Raw genomic sequence first — 23,450 nt, 5'->3', positions numbered from 1 at the left:
TTCTCTTTCTCCGGGGTGTCCGGTTCTGGCCTAACTCTCTCCGGACGCTCGCCTTCGGGACGTCCCTCTCCGTTGGCGCGTTCACCTTCGCCTTCTGGGCGCTCCTTGTCCGAGCGTTCGCTCCTCTCCCTCCGTTCCTTCTTGGCCGGGGGAGGCATTGGGTATTGCTGAGCCACCTGCTGGGCAACCAGCTGGGAGTTGATCCTGGGTTTCCTGTGGAGGAGATCCAAGGCACAAACATGGATTAGACTAGTAGTGGAGCTGTGAGCGCAGTCTGGCCAGCGCAACAGCATGGAGTGAGTGAGAGAGAGAGAGAGAGAGAGAGGGGAGGGGGGGGGGAGCAAAGAAGAGGTGAGTGAACCTAGAGGCTGTGCTGCTGCTGCTGCTCCCAGCTGCTGCAGAGGTGGGTTTTCCTGGTGGAGCAGGCTCTGTTTTGAGGGGTAATCTCATTAGCTGGCGGCTGTAATAAAATGAATGCACGGGATCACAAGGTGGGACATTTGCAGCACGTCACTTAGGTCCTCTAATCTGATTACCGCGGGGTTGGCCCCATTTGTCACAGACTGAGACTCAGTTGGATGTGGTGGAGCTGCTGCACTCGCTGAGCTCCTCCATCCACTTCTGACTCATTTTCACACACGTCCCCCCCCCCCACACACACACACACACACACACACACACACAATGTAATCATATTTGAGTTTGATCATTCCGACTCAGCAGAGAGGATAAAAGCAAAGATAGATGTAAAGATAAATGTGTAAATTCCAACGAACGATGCTCTGATTTGCTAAAAACGAGCATGAAAGCATCTTTGTCTGATGTGTCACCACTAAACGCAGTAAAAGCAGCATCGCTCTGATCAGCTGTGCAGATCAACAGTGCCTGAAGTGGTGCTGCGAAATGCCTGAGCCAACACACACACCTGCAGCATAATGGACACCAGCTGGAAGCATCTAGAAGGGGGAGGTGGAGAAGCAGAGGACCCCGAGAGAGAGGAGGGAAGGATGACTGAAGCCTTCCAGAGAATCCCGACTCAGCCGAGAACAAACTGCAGCCAGCGACACAGCTAATAACAGGCCAGCACTGGGCAGGCATGGTGAGGAATAAACCACAAGGACGCTCACACACACACGCACATGCACACACACACAGACACACACACAGACACACACACACACACACACACACTCTTGAAAAGCTTAGCGTGCAAACAAACAGCCTGGCAACGGCTCGACGGGCCACTCAGGAGGCCTTTCAACAGGAACACGACGAGTTCTACTAGCTTACTGTGTATACACAAACCTTCCAAAGCCAATCCTGATCCTGGCAGGAGGACTTTCTGTAATGTCCCAACAGTCCAGAGTGGAGTCCTTGATCCTTCAGACTGCTTTAATAGACCTGTGGTCAAGTGGGGAGTCTTTAAAAAGGTGTAGCGAGGTCTTAGAAAAGGTCTAGTGGAATAGGAATGGGCGATGGAACGATCTTGATGATTTAAAAAGATAAAATCATCAACGATTACCACCAGAAACTTACGGGATTTATTTTTAATTGTTATTTTTGAGTCTACAGAAACACTACACAAACCGTCAATCACACGGCACAGAAACAAACACATGTGGTTGACGCATGTTTCCACTCACAACAACTCTCAGAATGATGAATGACTGTGTTCTGAAGAATAAACGACTCAGAAGAAAACGAGAAAAAATGTCATCAAAGACAAAGAGACTGTACTGAAGATGTAATGGGGGACACACTTTTCAGGACAGCACTGCACCCCGATTTACCTAACAAGGTTACCTTTAATAATGCCTCAATTGTGTTGATTTTTTTCTTCAAGTTGCCATTTTTACATTTACTTTTTACTATCTTTAATCAATGTTCAGTATACAGCCTCTAAAATGTTGGAGGTGTTTGATGTGACAGGAATCACAGCAGTTTACTATTTTATGTTATTTAGGTGTTAAAGATGAAGTCATATTGGTGCTGTTGTCACCTTGTCTTTAGGGTTCTTTCTTAAGAAGAATAGTCTTAACTGTATATTAAGCATTATTACTATTATTAAACGTATATTGTAATAATAATCTACATCATGATAACATTTTAGGCTGTGTGTTTCGGCTCTACAGTGGTAGCATGAGGCTGCGCAGATACAAAACTAACATTTTTAGTTGGATGGGCCGCAATGGAACAAGTCTAGGAGTAAATAGTTGCGGTGAGAACAGAAGAAGCTCAGCAGTGGGGTGGGACTGATGCTGCTGATTTGAGTGGCTTGCTGTGGAGAGTGGTTTTCAGACAGCTGCTCGAGTGGTTAGCCTCAGTGTTTCAATTTGGCAACATCTTATTGTCAGGTCCAGTTGCATGTTCCTGCCGCTCCCGTCTTCACTTGTCTTTCACTCCCTGCATCTCTATACTTTACCAACAGTTTCAATTTCAAACTTTAGACGTTTTGGTCCGATTCTTCTCACAAATTTCCTCTGACTTTCCTCTTTTCTCCTCCAACAGGCTCATTTGCTTTCCTCCTCCTCCTGCTGTAGTCTATTACACACACGCAGTTCCACCCCCCCCCCCTTGAAGAGGGGGTGTGGGGACTTGCAGCCGATCAGAAGCCAATCAATCGGGGCATAATAGAGCATCATGTCGTAATGCTTGCACTACACTCCAATCAATACGGCAGCTGTGGGGAATGCTGATGAGCACTGGGCCTGTTGATCCATTAGCTGGAGCTCAGGGTCTCTCTCTACCTCTCTCTATGTGTGTGAGGCACCCGCTGGGGGGGAGGGGGGGGGGGTTCAGTCGGGACAAATTAGATAGTGAGGTAGGGGTGAAATTTTCTTCCCATCACAGCTCAGCCTCATAAATGCCAACCATATTCTGTTCACATCAAATCCATTGATCCCAGGTCCACTTAAATCTAGAACTAATTGCCTCCCATGTAGTAGTAAGTAATGTTAAAGCTGCTTCAGTAAGCAAAGTTTTTAAATGCTTAAATCATGAAGTTGATAATGAATTCATTAATAAGCAAGTTAACATGTTGGGTTTACAGCACTGGACTTCTTCTCAGGACTATCAGTCATATTCTACTTTTATATACTAATCAAATAATGCTGTAATCAATTTATGCTGAACCTGCTGTGACATATTGACATATGACAGATGATATGAGCAGAAATTTATTCTGATGACACAATGGAGCCTATCATGTGGGAAACCAGTGAGTCCCAAGAGTTCCACTGGTTTCCTGATCCCATGGTCAGACTCTGATGGGAAATCTCCTACAAACCAGTGAGAAAGTGACTAAATGAGTGAACGCCTTCAGGCCATTGTCAAATGGTCAATCACAAGAATAGCATGTGCTCACCAACACAAAGCACAAGCATTTCAGCAGGGCTGGAAATCACTTCTTTTTTGTTTGGCGGCGTGCGCTATTAGCCGAGGAGGTGGTGAATGACAGCTGAGGAGCCTGATCAGAGCCTGAGATTCGTGTGTGTGTGTGTGTGTGTGTGTGTGTGTGTGTGAGGCAGCGGCGGCGGCAGAAGCTGCCCCGCTAGTTAAGCGGTGATTCAGTGCCAGCTGTAAGTCAGCCATGAGCTGCTGCCCTGTTTGCCCCATTATTTATTTACTGACCACACATGGTGACTTTGCACAGCGCTGCTCCATGGCACATTAGCCTGGCTGCAGATTCACCATATGTGTCTGCTACTTGCACTTCATTCATATTAATTACACTTCATAATTAGATCATACGCCCTTATTGATAAGCATAAATATCCCGATTAAACCGCAACTTACTACATTGCAAGCATCCAGATTAAACAGATATCATGTGCGTGCCAGTTGAGGTACTGGAAGTGATACTGGGACCAGGACCAGCAGTGAACCCCAGGGTCCAATTGGTGAAATTGCTCCTGCTGCTGCCAATAAATTCCTGGGGAACCGCTGTGAGCTTGTGTGTGTGTGTGGGGGTAGTGTGTAAATCCCTGCTGTCGAACTGTTTCCCACTGTGAGGGCTTACAGCACATTACCTTCTCTTTGCGCTACAATAGAGCGTGATTGACAGCTCCTCCTATGCTCGCCCGTCAATTCTGCCGTCTGGCTGAGGGAGGAGTGGCGCAGTCTCCCCTCGGTGGGATGCCCTCAAATAACTATCATCATGTTTAAAAGCTCCTAATTCAGTGGAGGCTGACACCGGTATTTAGATGGCTGCGCTCGGCCTGAACCGTCCCGGAGGCGCGCAGACGGACGCGCCTCTGCTCTCGCTGGAGCCGGAGGGAGCAGCAGCAGCAGCAGCGGGTGATACTGCCCCGGCTGAGAACGAAAAGCTGGAGCGAGGGGGGGGAACTCTTTCTAGAGAAACCGAAAAACAATGAGCCCGAGCGCTTCATGGAGAGAGTAATGAAGAGAGTGAGTGAGCGATGGAGAGTGTGATAGAGGGAGAGAGACAGTGAGAAAGAGAGAGGGAGAGGCGCAGGAAAGCCCTCATTAACACAGCTCTTTTATTTCAAGTGCTGTGTGGAGGACAAGCAATTATTTCCTGCCAGGCTGAGTGAATGCAGCGGCAGACAGCGGAGTGAAGAGAGAGAGAGAGAAAGAGAGAGAGAGAGAGAGAGACAGACGACAGACGACAGTATTCTTGGGCCACAGACGGCTTGCTGAAGAGACTATTTAACATCACCCACTCGCTCATTCAGACTCGGTCAATAACCACATCCACACAAAGTACAAACGGCTGCTCCTCGTCCTCGATGATGTACAAAGTTGTTCAGGAACATGAATCCTCTATTCGCATGCGTTCACCAATGACCTCCACCCCCACTGCCACCCCTACCCCTCCACCGCCCCTCTCCATTACAGCTTCAGCCTGGAGAAAAATCACTTAGATCCAACATGTGAGAATGCCGCAGGGGCTTCGGGTTTGATCGCAGCGCCTCCCTACAATGCTCTGGCAACAGTGTAACCAATCAACTACATGCACTGGTCTGTGTCAACACTCGCAGTGTGCCTTGATCATCATGTAGGAGCATGTGATGCCCCCCCCCCCCCCCCCCTCTACCCTCCTACAGATATGGAGGGTGATGGAGCAGAGCCTGGAGAATATGTTAAGCAGTCAGTGGGTATATGTGTGCTCCATTGTTCTATTGTCGAATGTTGGACGGGGAGACTTGAGGAGTGCTGCAGGGACCTGGACTGACCCGGTTCATGTAGTCTCTGGTTCAACACCAACAGCCGGCTGATGACAGATCGTTGTGTGTCATTTTACACTTATTTAAATATTATAGTAGCAGTTTGATGCTTAATAATGAAATGTATTATAATTGTACTCTTATATATACTTTCTGGATGTGTTTCAATTCATTTAATAATAATCCGCCCAGACCTGTTCAAGGTGAAATTAGCCCTGACTGGTTTTATTGTTGTTTAAAGCTGCTAGTTGATGATGTCAGAAATCAGTTTGAGTAGAGTTGACCCACTTGCCTGACTGGACAAGTTTCATTTCACTCACACCTGAATTCTTTTGGTCGGCCAAGTTTTGATCAAATAAATGGGACGGATTGTCTAACTCTAACCTGATGGGTACAAGGTGTTTTTGGACTTGTTTCTTTCACAATAAGTTTCCTGATTTAACACTTTAATGTGTCTGTTTCTATTTGACAGCACCCACTAAATCCTGATTGTGTGTTTGTTTCACGCATCAAACTACTACCATACTAAATTCTTGATTAGCCAACTACGTGTGCCAATTCGTATGCTTAGGGGGACAGACTCTGCTGTGTGCCTGAGAATGACAACATTATCTATATCTTTTTTGATCAGACAAGGGTGTTGCTAGATTTACTTGCCCAACATGGCATTTTACTTGTCCTGGGGGGGCCGGGCAAGCCTTATTGTTGAACCATAACAAACCAAACAACTGTAAGCTGTACATTTCCTGAACTCAAACAGGCTCAACAGGTATCACAGAGACAGAAAAACCTCAAAGTCAACATAGTACAAATATCCACCTATGAAACTGAACCTGCAGAATACTGCAGACAGTGAGTATGAAAAAAGTATGAAAAAATAACTATTTTCAAATAAATGATGATATGATGGAGTAAATGAGCAACTGGTGAGGCTTAGAACACACATATATTAAAAAAACACACACAAAAATGATGAAATTTAGTTCAGAGGGTCTAGTATTTGGATAAGAGCTGCAGGATTTTGCAAGGTCCCATGAATTTAAAAGAGTTTTTTTTCATGATTTTTTCAGAGGGAATCCCTGACATGAATTGAAAAACGTTGTGAATTCTGTCTGGGTTGGCATGAAATCAACTTGATATAAAAAGGCCTTGAACCAGGACTGGAGCCAGATTAACTTGATCATGACATCCCTACTTGATGACCTAAATGATGAATCAATTATTCAAGCTGTTGACGGTTAATTGTCAGTTATTACCTTTGACCTCTATGTCTGCAAGCGTTACCTTCAGCTAAGTCCAAAGAGATAGACAGAATACCTAATAAATACTCCTCCATCAATGCACATCAGCTGAGCTATTCATTCACTGGGACTGAAACATAAAAATAACAGCAGGTTTGTGTGTCTGTCAGCCGCTTCTTAATCAGCGTGTGTCTGTAGTGACAGCAGCAGTGTTGTCACCTCCGGCCGATCCGTGTGTAAAGTGATCTGTGTGAGTCAGAGGGCTGGGAGGGGGTGGGGGGGGGGTGGGGGGGGGGGTTTGAGTGAGGATAACCTCAAGAGTGGCCTGGGGCTACAGAGCTCCTCAGTTCATTCCCACTGCCCACCAGAGGCATTACATATTCATCCCTTCATCCCTCCCTTCCAGTCAGGATTTTGAGGGCTTAATATTACTGTCACTTGTCCCCTTTCTCCCAACACCTAACACTACTTGTGTGCATGTGTGTGTGTGTGTGTGTTCTTTTAGTGCTCTTTATGTACTCATAGACTCACGGCCAGGCTGAAGGAATACAAGAAACATCACATATTTCTACTTTTTCTACAACAACTCTAAACTTCCTGAATCCTGTATGTGCGTCTAAATCACACACACATAAGCAGGAAGGGTCTTCTCTAGAAGGATTAGAAGAGAGATTGTAAACATTTGTGTCTTTATCTTCACACTGACAAGTCTTTTCTTTCCATGACTGACCTCTGAGGCTCTGAGCTGACTGACAGCGAATCATTGCTATAGGGCACTAAGTATGTTTGAGCTCCTTCCATCAGCAGCGATGTGTCACACTGGTTGCTATCACATATCGTTTCCCTCTCTCTCTGTCTCTCTCTCTGTCTTCTTCCCTGAGCGTTAACCCCCGCCATCCCTAAATCCTGCTTCTCTTCACCTCCCTCCTTCTGATGTTTTGCCTCTAGTGGTGCACGTGAGGTTGTCTGTCACTCCCTGTCCCATCTTGCTCCTGTCTCATCGCCCCCCACCCTCCCTCCCCCCTCTTTTTTTTGCCTTAGTGTAAATAGAGTCTGCTTTGAATTTGCTCCACACATCAGCGTGAGGTGCTGCCGGTGGGGGTGGGGGCGGGGGCTTCCACAGCTTGTTTTCTGCACGATTGGAACGACATTATGCAAACAAACACAAAAACAAACAGGTGAGAGGAAACCTGACTGACTTCTGTACCCATACCGAGTTGGGTTTCTTTTTTTTTCTAGATTATGGCTCAGACTAACAATCATTAACTCGCTCCTAAACTAGCATGAGAATCCACAACAAGTGAGCTTTCGACGCTGGGAATTACCTCACCACTTTCCCAAGAGAACGCGCTCGATACTGCTCTCTCATATGCGGCCGATGACATGTCAGATGTTGCTGCTCGTCCTTCGTGCGTGGACGGTGGCATTGCTCGAAAACTGAAGAGGCTGTCCGGTCTGGTTCTCTCCCTCCGTGGGTAATGATGTGCTTCGCTCTGCTCTAGCCCCTGGAGACTCTTGGCTGAGTGAGCACATCCCCCCCTTGCAGCCATCCACACACCCCCACCACCCCCTTTTCCTTCAACACACACACACACACACACACACACACACATCCAGACGCTAAACTCCTCTCTGTCTTTTTACCGCTCTGTTTCTCTCCTTGTCCTCTCTTGCCCTCCTTCCTTACTACCCAGCTAAGCTGTGACTCCACATTTTGACAACTCCCTCCTTCCCTCCCTCCGTCTCCCTCTCTCCCTCCTTGTCCTCAAATGCCTTTTTCCTGTATTTTCCTGATTGGGGAGGAGCCCCCGATTCGACGGCAGCGCTCTCTCTCTCTCTCTCTCTCTCTCTACATTTCTCTTGTTTTGTCAGATTGCCAAATTGGCTATTGTATTTAATCACTCGCACTCTTTGCCAAATCCCATGAAGTAATTAAGAACTTTTAAATCCGGCAATTAACATGTAAAGATTAGGGCTGGCCGCTGCTGCTTAGGGTTTTAGCGCAGATGCTGATAATGCTGGATAAGCAAAAGCAGTTTCCTCTGAGAGGGGGGCTGCTGGGGCGGCCAGGGGGGGGTTTAGGGTGGGGGGGTGGATGAGGAAGTGCAGATATAAATTGAGCGCTGGCATGTCCCCTCTTATGTAATTCCATTATCCCAGACAATTTGCCTTAATGTGACAGTGGTAGAATCCGCAGATTATAATGACTCTATTCCATCATTGTAAAAGACAGAAAAGGCACACGCACAATGAGAAAAAAAACACACACACACACACACACACACACACACACACACACACACACACACACACACACACACACACACACACACACACACACACACACACACACACACACACACACACACACACACACACACACACAACACACACACACACACACACACACACACACACACATCTTACAATAATTGTGCAGGCTCAACACTTACACCCACACACAGAAAGAGAAAGATGCACTTTTACTTTTTTGCCTGAGTGTTAAACCACAGCATCGTGTCATCATCTGTCAGATTTTTACAGATCCTGATTCTGCTTAATAATCCTGATTCTAACTTTAATAATCTACTGGTTTAGCCTCAAATATAAAACCACAAAGTAAATACAGTACACACACGTATACATCTACAGGATCACGGATAAATTACAGTAATTGTCTTAGGTTGAGTCATATGGGTTTGCCACAGTGATCACACGTCTCATCATCAACCCACAGTCCTTCATATGTGTGCCAATATTTGCTCAATGCAGTATTAACACAATGGTGGTCTATACAACAGGCTACAGTTGTCTTGTTTTCACTGTTAAGAGCAGGTTGATCTAAACCAGGAGGGACAGACTGGTGACGTATTCAAACAGATGCAATACATTGTAATGGTGAATTATTTCTGTACAGCTCTAGTTATGAATATGTTAAATATGTTATGTTATCCTTCACTGAGTTTCTTTTTTTTTACATCTACATTCACTGGAAACATACAACATAATAAATATAACCTTATCAAATTGCCTTGCTTAGATTTCTCTCCAAAGGACCTTTATATAAATATTTAATAGTAAAGGGCCATCTTAACCATTTATTTATTATCCACCTTATATCTGACACCTGTATCAATATACCTGTACATCTCATACTGCTGTATACATAGTAGGGTTGGATTGGTTTCTAGTTTTGCTGGTTTGGTCCACAAGTTTAAATCAGTTTGATTTTTATAAGAACTGGCATTTGTCATTATGAGATCAGATGAGGCCAGTTGCTGCTGATCTCACTGATAACCTGGATAAACCCGTCTGGACTGTTTACAACTCCCAGCAGACAGTTAGCACGACTAGCATCGTAGTCGCAAAGCATAGCCATGCAAGCATCCTAGCACAATAAGAAAACTTAAGCTGAATGGTTGTTGTGAGAAATAAAAACACAATCCATCACTCAGCTGTCAGTATGTGGTGCCGCTACACTCGCTTCTTCTTCCATTGTTGAGTTTCATGGTGGTTGGCGTCCACAATTGTTGCATTATGGCCATTTGCTGCATTGTAACAGCTTCACAGTGCTTACTATTTACAGTATACACTTAAAGTAATCCAATTCAAGACATTTTCCTATCTATAATCCAGACCCAAATCCTTCCCTCAGTGTTATATCTAGATCTTCTCCAGAAATGTCCACCATGTTCAAGAATCTCCTGGCAGCGTCCACTACCATCTTACTCATTTGTGACTTCTTGTATTTCACCAGCACTATCATATGATGGCAAATGAATGCCTTCTTGTCCACGCAGATATTCTGATCAGCTCAAGTTCTTTTTGCGCTGCCATCATTTCATCGCTTCTCTCCGTTCTCTTAACCGCTTTGGCGTAAGACAATCCCCTTTTCTGCTCTGACATTATTCACGTTCCCATCCTTCATTCTGTTTGGACACTGTCATGGTCTGAAATTAACACCCGCAGAGTGCCAAATGCGGGTAAATTTTCCGCTTGGCGGGTAAATCTCAGAAAACTATCCGGCATGCTGGCGGGCAAAATGTTAGTAAAAAATAGCCATGTAATGAAATATGCGGCATGATGACTCTGATGTAATTACTGGTTCATTTCTGTGCAGAATGTACATGTATGTGTTTATTTTATGTGTATCAAAACAGTACGGCGAAACTCCATGAACGCTCGAGATGGTCTGACACAGTGTCTACACAGGAAGCAGAGTGGGAGGCATTCAGGTGCCGTGTTGAGTGTAGGTCACCTGCGTTTTGATAGCGCTCAGATCCCAGTCCAAATGACTGTAATTACATGTGTAAAACTGAAAAAATACGTTTCGGGCCACAGCTATGTGCCCATAGCATACATGACACATGAGCCATTATGTGGGTGGTGTAGACAACTGTATTGATGAACACACAAGCTCTCAGTTCTGTTAAACTAAAATAATTTTGCTGCAAATTTTACTCTGGCCAAAGTTTGTATTCAACATAACTTAATTTTGGACCTTGCTGACCCAGTGTGGCGATTCCCCTCAGAGCACTACAATCTCATTTGTGGGCTCTTTCGGGAGCAGCTGAGTTACGTGCGACACATACTGGTAACGTTCAGTATCATTGGTCCAGTATTTGGCTTGATATAAAACTGGTTTAAAAGTTTTTACATCAGCCCAATCCTACTACATCAGCTTTAATGTTGGCTCTGGTTCTGTGTGCTTTCTGCAGCTTCAGACAAATGTAAGTCAGTTTATATAATCAAGTCAGGAGGCTGCATTTTGCTAACAAGTGGAAGACTCCTGTTTCTTCTGTTCTATATAAAGCACAGATGGGAGCTTCTTGAAATGGTTGAAAAACGCAGCAACAGAGCACAGATAACAGCGCAGTAGTCAAAAGACTGCGGTACCTCAAGACTTCCTGTGATCCCCCCACCATCAATCAACTTTAGAGGACTCCTAATGGTTTCTCCCTGGGCCCCGGGGCTGCCAGAGGTGCATACCAAACACCGCCACAAAGCAAACTGATGTACGGCAACATGGTATCACGTTCACACAGCGATCTGGCTCAGATGCCAGAAACATTTAAATATGATCGCATGCACCTCACAGGGGATGCTAATGCAAGCCCCTCTCTGGTTACCCAAAATAAAAAAAACAGGAGCTGAATGTGAACGCTGAACACTCAGGCTACTTGGACTTGTAGATTAGCAGCGGGGTCAGGTGTAAAAAGCAGGGAGATTTCTTGTTTAAGAGTCAGAGTGGCAGAGGCTAGATTTTTTGCCTTCTCGGGTATCGTGTTACATCACTGAGCTGGACTGGGTCAACAGGTTCGTTAGGCAGCGCTCGGCTGGGGAGAGCAGGGCCTCCTCCCTGCATGCTGATGCCACAGCCAGAGTTTTGCTCTCGTTAACACACATTCTTGGCTCCATTAGCACAAACCAGAGCTGCGTGACCCGCAGTTACCTGGCTTACCTACTGCTGGCAGGGGACAAGTGCTGTGCGCTTCAAGCTTTGCCGTGATGGTGTGAGCTGCTATCTGTCTGTCATCATGAATCCTGTTTGTTGTGTGTTCTGCATCAACACTTGCAGAAACAGCTGGCGTCATGATGACTCAGTGCAGACTGTGTGTGTATCGAGCTTTAAGGGGGGGAAATTTTCATCTGATTCTGAATTTCTTTTACGACAGTTCGGTACTCTCTGTGTGACAAACTGTTGCTGATAACCAAATCACTGTGCTGGTGTCTTCTGATTGCTACCTGTTGTACCAACAGCTTATCAGGAACAGATGAAGATATGCATGATTGGCTGTGACGCAGCCCAGAACAGCTACATCCATCTTCTCCTCTCTGTCTCTACTGTTAGAGACAAGAACAGTCAATGCCAGCTGACCTTCATTCCAGGACACAGAGGAAAGAGGGAAAAAAAGGAAAAACATTTGGGGATTGTGGGACAGTTACCGTTCACACATTCACACCGAGCCATTTCAAAACATGTCTTAAGTGACTGCACGAATCAATAGTGAAGCTTATCTTTTAGTCCACACAAAAGACCGAGGGCGATCTGAATCACACTTCAAAGTTAAGAACAGAGGCGCTCCGAGGAGCTCTAATTTGTGAACACACATGTCCTCTTGCATAAAAGCCTATTCAAAGCGGAGCCGCAGATAAAAGCAGCGAGACAAGAATCCGCAAACAGCCTTTAGTGTGAATCATTTGGCTGAGAGCGTGTTGCTCTTCTCTCGTGCTTTACTGTAAAACAGTGGAGAAAAGACAGCTAATTAGTGCTCATTAGAGTAAAAGACAGCCCCGCCACTAAACAATCACATAAATCAAAAAGGTTAACAATTCAGATCAAACAGCCATGTGCAACAACCACTCCAGTGATGTCATTTACCAAATAGAGGCTATTGGGCTGTTGCCAAAGCACCGTGGTTGGGTGGCTATGACATGTCTCCACTTCCTGCTCTCGCTGCGAAGCCTGCATCATCGACCGTGGTCTTCAGCTACACTCTGCTAGGATAAGATCGGAGGGGGAGGTGGGAGGAGGGAAGGGGGGAAATCAGACAATTAAGACTGAACTCAATCTTTTTTGGATTCTCAGTAAACCGGCGTCAGTGCTCTCCCCGTCGGCAGTGCGCCCAGGGTGGCAGCCGAGCCACTCATTGTAAAAACCACAGCTGGAAAGGTTAGTGTGCGAGGGACTTGTCAACAAACCCACAAATGACTCACACATCTCTCCGTCTCATCATGCAAACCGATGACACGAGCAAACAAACTCACACCGTGGCGTACGCTACTTATCAGCAACAACATTCCCCAGAACAGAGGGAGGAGGCGTCAAGTGTACACACAAAACCGAAAGGGAATCCCGTCATGACATATGAGTTACATAGTGATTTCATCTGCGTTTCCCATAAGACGCAGTCTTCTGCTGACATCACAACAATTCATTCTGACTAAAAAGCTCTGGGGAAATGTACGGGACACACAAGCCAGTTACTATAAATGTTGATATGATTAATCTGGAGGAATTTTTTTTTGAGAGCAAATCACTTGTATACAGCCTTTGGGGGACAAGGCTGAAGTGATTTGAGTTTAGAAAATAATTAAATCATAGACTCTCATAATGTAAAGTATAGCTCTCTGGAACATATGGGACAAAAGCTGTCAGAGCTTTGAACACAAGTGTCACACAAAGATGGGCATGAATTGACACCAGCTTAAACTGAATGACAAAAGAGAGAAAGTCCGACAGAAAGATGCAGAAATGCACATCTGGAATGTATCTGCAATCCTGATTACAACCAATTTGCTTAACTAAGAAATACATTAATCTCCTTACTGTACATCCACCTTATGCACACTCAATCTGATCATTTTTAGGAATCTCTGCGATCCTACAGGTAGGTGGTAGGCGCACACACATGTATTCACCTCTTTTCACTCTATAAACCGCAGCCCATTCGCTGTTGCTCTGTTGATGCGCTGTAGCTGTACAGCCATCATGAAGTACGGTCCCTCTACCCCCGCCCACCCCACCCCCCCTCCGGCTAGTGAAGCAGCCAGCCTACCTAGACGATCGCATAAAAAAAAGCAATGCAATGTTTTTTAGTCGCATGAGATGTGAAAACTACGAATAATCCAGACAAAAACGGCGTGGAGATGTTCGCCAGATCTCCCCCCCCCGCCCCCATCAACAAGTCCTCGATCGCTCACAGACAAATAGGCTGTCGATCAAAGTTGTCATTCCCATAAATTGCGATGCAATGCTGCTGCAGCCAGCCAAGCAGGGGGAAAAACGAGACGCTCAGACGAGAGAGAGAGGGAGAGAAGGAGAGAGAGGGAGCGCAACGTTACCTTGTGGATGTGCCCTTCCTCACATCGCAGATGCTGCATTTGAAAGCCTCGGCGGTGTTCCTGAAGGTGCAGACACTACAGTCCCAGTAGCCGTCGTCAGCGGTCTGTTTGGCTTGTCTTTTTGGCCTTACAAATGAGACAAATGTTAAGGTCAAGTTAGTTTTGTAATTGCCACCAACAATTTTTTTTTCATGAATTAACAAGAAAGGAGATTTGGACTAACATAAGCCATTATCTAATATAACAAGCGACTAAGCACGGCACAGCATCATGAAGGTGTTGTCATTAATATTGGGTTCGAGTCCCGGCAAGTAGAGCTCTTCGGTTAATAAATCCCCACAGTGGCGAAGCGGGCGACTATCCACACCGTCCGACAGTATCGCCAGCTAGGCTAGCAGGCAGGCAAGCAATGCTAGATTTTTTCGGCATCGAAGCTAAGCATGTCGGCTGATAAAACCGATAGCGAACAATGTCCATTTCGACATTGAACCCCACAATAGGCTTCGTCGAGACGGAAGAGCGTTTCAGGGAATGCCAGGCGTATCCTCTGAAAAATTTCCCTTTGTCTGTTAAGTGACTGGGTTGTAGGGAGCGAGAAGCCGCCATAGTGACTGCACTATTCTAGCTAGCTGTGGCATACCAAGTGAAAAAGGGAGAAACGATCCCTGAGTGAGAGAAACGCATCCAAATATCGAGCCCATAACGCCCTAAACAAGTACAAACCGACTATGGGCGGTCGCATTACCTGGTAGGGCTCTTCTTGTCGCCCATGGTGAACAATAATCCTCGGAAATAAGAAGAAAAAAGGGCCTCCTTTTAATTGTCAGTGAGTGTAGTAGGATCCAGATAGAGCCGCTGCTGAAGCTGTTGGCAGACAGGCTCCACTCAGCGCTGGCTCGAGGCAAGGCACAGCGACTGACTGCACTACCCCACGTGACCGGCGGCCGGCCAATAGCAGCGCGATTCGGTTTAAAAGTCTGGATGGATATTTACGGTAGTAGCTATTTTAATAACTACTAGAGATATTTGACAGAGCTCACCTCCACCCACACACGCATACATAAACATTAACATGTTGCACTATTGATTTATTACTCGAAACAATCATAACAAAAACATTTACAGAACTTTTTTCGGGAGACAACATAGAACATGTGCTGTACGTGCCTGCATACATGCACACGCGTGTATGTGGGCTTCGCAAGTAACACGGCATGAGATTGACATGTCATGAGCAAAAAATACCATAATACATACACATACACACAAATGATGTAGTGCACAATAATACACACACACATGACACACTCTATTCAGAACTTTAAAAGTTTCAATTCAAAGTGCTTTCCTAAGGAGAAAAGAAGTGAAAGGAAACATTACACAAAATAGGAAAAACAATTACATTAAGGTAGCACAGACTAAGAACAATTGAAAAAAGAAGCAATGTATTACAGGGTTGTCAAAACTACAAAGTCATTGTTTTAAAAAAAAATCAAGTTAAATGCAGCCACTACAAGCTCTTTAGACACATGGAGTCTTAATACATTAAAGAGTTTTCATTCTTGTCCTCAGAAAAGCCACTGGAAGCCTGCCCATGACCTCCTGCAGCATTCCAGCTCATTTAAGGATAAAGATCCCCTTGAGACATGTTTTAAGATGTATAAAATATTGAATAATATTTTTTCTGATACATTTTTTGCACACAAACATCCAACAAACTACTAACACAATCTTAAAAGCGATTTCTTCCTCATTGAAAAATCTATGAATATGCAAATATGTTTCCGTTGAAAGGTTTATCTGCTGCATGCAAAATGTTTCCTATTTCACTGAGAAGAACATTCTGTGTGTAGCTGATGTGGAAGTTTCAAATTTCCACATCACACTTTTGCAAGTTGCAAATTGAACCGCGATTGGCTTCCAAATAAGTTGTGATGTCACGAAGGTCATACTCTCGTGAGATTAAGGTAAGCACACAGAGAAAACTTCCTCCGTCAGCTGATGATTGCGAAAACAGCTTTCATGTCAAATTGTGCATGTCACATCTTTCTGCTGTCAAACACCCAACTGAAGATACACATACAAAACATGTTTCTAGTTAGAGGGAGGGGGGCACAAAAGAATTGATCCAAAGCAATGATGATGAGCCTTTCACAGCATGCATTGTGCAACAGCACGGGGAACACTCCAGTCTATCACAGAGTTTAAATACAAGCAACACACACATTCACTATCAACTTCACACTTATGACCAATTTAGAGCTGCAGGATCACTTGGACCGCATGTTTTGTGGAATGTGAGGAAACCTGTGTTAACATGGAGAGAACATGCAAGCTCCACACAAAACACCAAGGCTATAATTTAACACAGAAAACGTTTGCTGTGAAGTAACACTACAGATCATAGGCATTGCATCACACATATTTACAAGTATTTAATCATGCTTGCACTATGCTGTCAGAGAAGTTAGATTTTGTGGCATATCCAAATATGTTCAGAATATCTGTTGTCTGTCATTATGAACAGTAAAATTTCAAAAAAACCTCACCCATTTTTCTCTCTCAAGAGCTCTCTGGAACATCAGTTTGAATGGGGAAGATACAACCTGACTAGAAGCATTGTCCATCTCTGTTTACTGAAATAAACATGTCCATAGTCTCTTAAATTGGTTCAAGACCCCAATAAGACACAGAAGACTTTCTTTCTTCTAGCCTTTGCAAGAGAAACTTTTAATCGCCCCTTTACCCTCCTGGCTCTGACAGGCTGCGTCATGGAATGTGTTGGAGCAAACACTGCACCTCTTGCGCGCCTCCGCTCTGCCCAGGACAAGGCTCTCTGTGGGGGAGACCAAGCGTGAATCATGTAGGCTCATTAGCTGCTCTCCACGGCTCCAGGTCCTATTGTGAATCCCTCGCTTTTTCAGTTCAGAGTGAATATCCGTGCCTTCACATAAGTCTGCCCTCCGCCCAGTGATTACCTCTGCTTAGCTCATAGCATGCTGCTCTAATTGAGCTTCATCACGGTGGCCTACTGATAACTACAATTCAGTCAAAACAACATTAAGCCCTGGCTCACTGGTTCTGTAATGAGTTCCTGGGAAAAATGCTTTTAAAAAAAAATATATAAAAAATTGCACGTGTACAACACTCACTTGCATAGACTCTAGCAAGTGAAGTTAATTTGCATTCAGAGCAGGATAAGACATGCAGTTACTTTTTTTTTCAGAGAGATCACAATATTTGTGCAGACTGGTTAATTCATTGATACAACAAGAATGAAAAACACATTAGAGGAGGCATTTTTAAACATTTACCGTGAACAGCTGGCCCAAAGGTGAGAGGAGTGCAGATTCTTCCCTCCCTCCCTCCTTCATCAACTACACCCTTGAGCAAGGCTCTGACATTACTCGCACACGATTTCACAAAGCAAACAGTTAGCCCTCATTCATTATGCATGAGAGGCGAGCAGCCTAGTTCGAACAGCATGACATTCAAGTGGTGAAACAATTCAGACACAATGAGAAGAGTTGGAAGATTTAATATACAATGCAAAAACAAAATTTGCCTCTTGTAACATGGGAGTCATTGTCAGATCATTGGGGTTTCCTACTTTACAAATCTGTCCACATCCAATCATCTCAAACAGCATTTTTGTTCAGAGCATGTAACAGCCTTGAGTTGCAAAAACTCCAGAGAGGTGCTCTGGTGTCTGATAGAAGATTGAAGTTGTACCGCTGCTAGGCATGAATGTGTGAAAACTGCCAGTAGAAATAAGAGGTTCAATCTCTGCAACAGCCAGCATGATCGTCAAACATCATCATTACAGTGTTTGACAAGGACATACAACATCAAACAGTCATATGTCCTGTCGGGGGTTGTGTGACGAAAAGAGATCTGTACGCCTCATTGATGACCTTTACAGACCTTTCCTATCATCAAAATACACAGTGGTGCGTTCAACAGTGTGTGTAACTTTCCAAAACAGTTTGTTACACTTTTTAGAGTGTAAGGATGTAATTAAGTAAGGGTTGAAATCTCTTTTCATGCATACAACCGAGCACAACATCATGAGTGCCTTCAAGGAAAGATTGTATTTGTATGGTTATCTCATCTCACGCCTCTCTTTGATAGCTGGCTTTTCACTTCGCCTTTAAGTGTGGTCATTTGGACAACCTTCATACATAGTCAGACAATACATCATATAAAATAAGCTCATGTCAGGTATATCTCCACATTTATAGTTACAGATTTTGCAGCCACAAGTGTATGCTGACAATTTGAGGCTTTAAGTAACTTCTAATCTGGAATATCATACCAATCCCAGGCTGGACGGGTTGTTGGCGCTTTTTTTTTCTACCCGTGAAATCAAAAAGACACACCTAAAATGTCAGGAATAAAGCCAAGCCTGTCTGTCTTTTAATGCATACAATAAAATTTGATATCAGACATTGAGACAAAGTCATTAAATCCCAGTGACCTCTGTGCAGTAACAGTGCATTTAAATTGTAGAGCGGTCATAAGCACAATCCATTTCACAATGCTGATGACTCTTCTGGAGATTTTATCATAGAGGAGAAAGAAAAAAATAAATGAAATTTCCACAAGGACTCTATTCAAAGCTTGAGCGGTAAAGATAAGAAGAGCTTTAGAGTGAGTACGTGGCAATTAAACTTTGAGAAGAATAAATGTGTTCAACCACTTAAACACAAGTCCTCTTGTCTCAAGTGCTTCAGTTTGTATTGCGCATCAAACATTCGACCTGGATCTCAAAACACCTCTGCAGTTTCACCAGAGGAGCCCACTGTGGGATTTCAGTATGCCACTGAATCATTTATGTGGGCAAGCAGTACACAGAAAAGAAAAAAGCTGTGCCACGTACACGCTGGGTGAGCACAGTCACCCAGGAAAGGAAGAAAGAAATCAGCTTCTCAAAATCTCTGTCTGGGTCATTTCGCTCTGTTTACTCGTTCCTCGAAAACAGTCCAGGAGATCAGATGGAGAGAGAGAGAGAGAGAGAGAGAGAGAGAACGGAGCAGAAGTGGGAGAATTGGCTGCTAAAAAGGCAGTGGGACGGCAGGACGAGGACATGTCCTCCCTCTTTCTGGCGCTCATCCACATTCACAGAGGAGAAAAGTTACTTATGATTAATCATCTCTCACAGAATTCCCCAATAACATTCCCCAATCGATACACCGTTCATGCCAGGAGAAAAAAACACTGAGCTTTTAAGTAAGATTTTAAACGATTTAAAGCCCCACTTTTGTGCTACGCTTGCCCATCTGAATCCATAATGTTTGCTCGACTTTTCTTTCAGAATCAGTCCCCTACGGTTGCTTTCTCATCGCCCAGCTTTGTTATGACGGCACCCAGGCTGCTGTTGTTCCAGTTCCACTGTGTTGCCGCGATTAGTCCTACTTGACCTTTCACCCGCAGATGATACCCATGTGACTCTGCCTCTCGTATTGTTCTGTCTCTCTGTATCTCTGCACATTTATCAAAATTAACAGAGCGGCATTGTGGATTTATTGCTTTTCCCCCCAGAACTGCCGTCTGGTTTCAAAGAGCGCTCCTGCAATGTTAAACAAATTTACTCTTCTAACGGGTGCATAACAGCCCTCCAACTGCTCTCTCTCTCTCAGTGCTCTTCACTGTAATGTTCGCTTTTCAACTGAAGCTTTCATGGATTTCCAATAAACGTACAGTAGAAGAACCTCTCCAGCGACTTATGGACTAGTGCGCTGAAAAAAAGAGAAAAAGTTGCTCATTTCAGAGTCAGACTCCAGACCTAAAACCGAAAGTGAGATTTTGATGTGACAGGACATGATGATAAATGACGTGAGAGAAGCTGATGATGGATTTCTTCAGAAAATATAATTTCAACACCCCCCCCCCCTCCTCTATCTCTTTCTCTCTCTCTCATACATACCCATACCCACATTTCCTCTATCTTTCTCTCATACATAGTCATGAACACACTCTTTCTCTCACTGTTTGTTTGTCTCGTCTCTCTCTCACTCACACACACTCTGAGCCGTACAGCTATATTCATTTCCATTTCCATGGCTGTGCTGAATGGCTGTAGTCCGTGCCCAGTCTTGTGTGTCCGTGCATGTTTGTGCGTGCCCGCCAATCGTCCAGTGGCCGAGCCCCCACGGAGCTAAGGGTTGCGTCTGGGGATGTGTGGAAGTGTCCGTGGGGATTGAACAAGAGGGGGGAAGGGAGGGAGGGCGGTTGAGGACACTGTTTCCTTCAGCGGTGGAATGTCTTCATGCGTGTTCCTGTTTGGAGGGGCTGCTCACGGCTCCCTGAAGTTGGCAGGAAACCACACGCTGCTTACACTGGGCCGATAAGAAGGAGGCGACGAGGGAGGGAGGAGAGAGGAGGAGAAGAAGAAGTGGGGTTGTGGTGGGAAGGGAGAGTGGGAGGGAGGGTGGGAGGGAGGGAGGGAGGGAAGGGGGGTGCTTTAGCAAACCTTCAGGAAGGTAGATTATCCCACGAAACGCTGGCAGAGCTTCAGCCTTTGTGCATGTGTGTATGTGTGTGTGTGTGTGTGTGTGTGTGTGTGTGAGTGTATGCGTGCTCAGGAGAGAATGAGGGTGTGTGACAAAAAAGCAGCTCCTTCAGCTCACTCAGCAGTGGAGAGTTTCTATGAATCTGGGGCAGACTCCACAAAGGGCTGCAGAACAAAAGGCCTGCAAGCTGAGAATGTGCAGCGTAGAGGCACGGCCCAATCTCACGCTTTGTTAACTCTGGCACATAACACTGAATAAAGACTAAGACAATCACGCCTCACTTGTCAATTACCTGCCTGTTGATTAAAAAATCCGACAGCTAGACACCTCAGGTTGCGCGATTCATACATGAAACCCCTCTGTTGTAGCTTTCGTGGAGGGTGACTGTGCTTCCCGTAGCTGAGTTTAGCTACCATTTATTTTAGCCATCTTGTCTCATTAGGATGTTATACTTTATTAGTGCGCTTATTACAGTGGATCAAATGAGATAATGAATTTAATCTTCATAATAGTCATGCATAAAGAGACGTGACAAATTGGACTGGATAAAAGGCGCACAATTCAGTCCACTTTGGGATCATGCTTTTCAGAGTGAATGAGCCTTTTCACCCTTACATCACAACTGCATGGACCGAGCCTTACATGTCCAACCACAGTCTATAGTAATTTCCACAAGTGCACACACACACAATCCAGGGGATTATAAATCACAGGCACTTGGGAAAGGTTTCAGCTGACTACGCCTGGTGTTTATGGTTTTCTATGACTGAATCCAGCTGTTTGGAGCCGCGCAATGCTCCGAGAGTCGCAGTCAATTTGGCAGATTAGCGTATTGACAGATGGTGCGCCATCCACCCAGCAATCAATATGTTTTATTTTAATCCCTTCAAATGTTTACTCAAGAATCTGGACACAGAGCCCCTCTCTCCCCAGGCCCCAGCGGCTATTATACAGTATCTCCACCCTTCTATTACACCTCCTCCCCTCCCTCCTCATCTTTTTCGCTCCCACTAAGGAATGACTTTCTGGCCATCCGTGCAAAAGCAACACTCTCCCTTTGCTCAGGAAGTGCAATGGGATATGCCCCCCCTCTTCTTCAAGTAGGGCAGCCAAATCTAGCAATCAGACAAGACATCCATCACTATCCTGTGGGGTGGAGTAAATGACCTTGATGCAGTCTTCACACTCAATTTCAGATACCCTTGGGCTCCATTATGGGGAGATTTAAGCAGCGAGAGCGCGGCCGGCCTTCACATTTGATTCTTACGATACTAGATGTGATAAGTGTGTGATGCAGCACAGAGAAAAAGAGTAATATGTGAGGTACAGGGAAAGGGGGGGGGGGGTATGGAGAGGGTGAGTCAGCAGGTGATGAAAGCACGGCAGAAAATTAAGATGGAGTAAGAGGGCTCTAGGAGATGAGAAGAGGAGATGGGTGAAAATAGCTGGAGGAGTGAGCAGGTAGAAGGTGTCTGTGGATGGGAGAGGATAAATTGCTTTTCAAGGACTTTCTAACCCCCTCCCCTTCCCCGAAACAGAGCTCTACCTCAAAAACCAACAGTACTCCAGGTAGAGTACACACAATATGAGGGTAATTTTCAGACAGGAAAAAAAGATCTCAAGAGTGATCCATCACGGTGGCAGCACATCAGTGAATGTAAGCATCTGCGAATGTAAGAGCCTGGTGCTCTCTGTCTCTCTGTTTTGCTCATAGTCTGTATATAAAGATGGATGTAGCGAGGCGTGACGTCACCCACTGGTTTGAATTGTAGCCAGTTTGAAGCCCAGAGTTGCTACTAACAGTCAGCTCCATCTTTTCCGTTTGGAGCCAGGAACTTCCAAATAAGGTGTGTGGGGTGTGGGGTTCCTTTCACATTTTGGAAACACACCACACTACTGTGGAGCAGGCTTGTACTAACATTAGCTAACTAAAAAGTTAGGTAACGTTATTTTTGGAGCCACTATCTAGTGACCATCAGTGCTACTGTACTGTAAGGGCATTGTCTTCAATTTCAAGCCTTGGTTGGTGCTGCTTGATTTCACTGCACTAGGCAGTTAAGCATTCACCATCACCCATATCGACCTACCGCTGGCTGGTGGGAGAAGAAAAAAATCTGTGCCCTTAATTATGCATAACTTGAAACCTTAATGAAAATTTAAATGGGTCAGTTTCACCCCCTGTGCAGTTGTCATGAATGGGGAAATGAGCTATTAGAGACCAAAACCACTTTTTGTACCAGGCTGTAAACATGTTTAGGTCTCCTGTAAAGTTGGGCATTTTAACACAGGGATTTTTGGGGATAACTTGCTTTTGGAGCCAGCCTCAAGTAGCAATTTGAAGAGCAGGAGTTTTTGGCACTAGTGAGTTGGCTTCATTTTTCAAACCTGAAAGTTGCCACTTGGTTTTGACGTGAAGTGATCTGGACAAGACTTTCCTTTTATTTTCATTTTTTCCCCTTGACTGAGTGTGTGTTCTTCCTCTCCACCGTTGCTAGCAGCCAGTCCCTCTCCCCTGGGAGTTCATTTGAGAAACACCACCTGCAGGTTTGAGTGGCATCATTAACAAAGGTCAGATGTGCTCACTGTGAAATTATACACACATGAATTTCTCATTGACTTGTTAATACACCTGATTTCCTTGCCCAGGGTGACAGTTTGCCCTTTGC

The 23,450-nt window shown here is 44.9% G+C and overlaps 1 protein-coding gene across 1 annotated transcript in view; it reads right to left on the bottom strand.

Moving 5' to 3' along the window:
* rybpb (RING1 and YY1 binding protein b) overlaps positions 1 to 15,136 on the bottom strand; it is an 18,442-nt gene extending 3,306 nt beyond the window's left edge. The window contains exons 1-3 of the mRNA XM_053315154.1: positions 15,018 to 15,136; positions 14,273 to 14,398; positions 1 to 213 (exon numbers count right to left, since the gene is read on the bottom strand). The exon at positions 1 to 213 is cut by the window's left edge and continues 93 nt beyond it. Coding sequence (XP_053171129.1) covers positions 1 to 213; positions 14,273 to 14,398; positions 15,018 to 15,043 — 365 coding nt within the window. The 5' untranslated portion in view covers positions 15,044 to 15,136. The remainder of the gene's footprint in view (positions 214 to 14,272; positions 14,399 to 15,017) is intronic.
* Positions 15,137 to 23,450: the final 8,314 nt, after the last annotated feature.

This window comes from Scomber japonicus, chromosome 3 (genome assembly GCF_027409825.1).
Source record: "Scomber japonicus isolate fScoJap1 chromosome 3, fScoJap1.pri, whole genome shotgun sequence".
NCBI lineage: Eukaryota > Metazoa > Chordata > Actinopteri > Scombriformes > Scombridae > Scomber > Scomber japonicus.
Note: the sequence above shows the minus strand (reverse complement) of the source record. Positions and strands in the feature narration are given on the sequence as shown.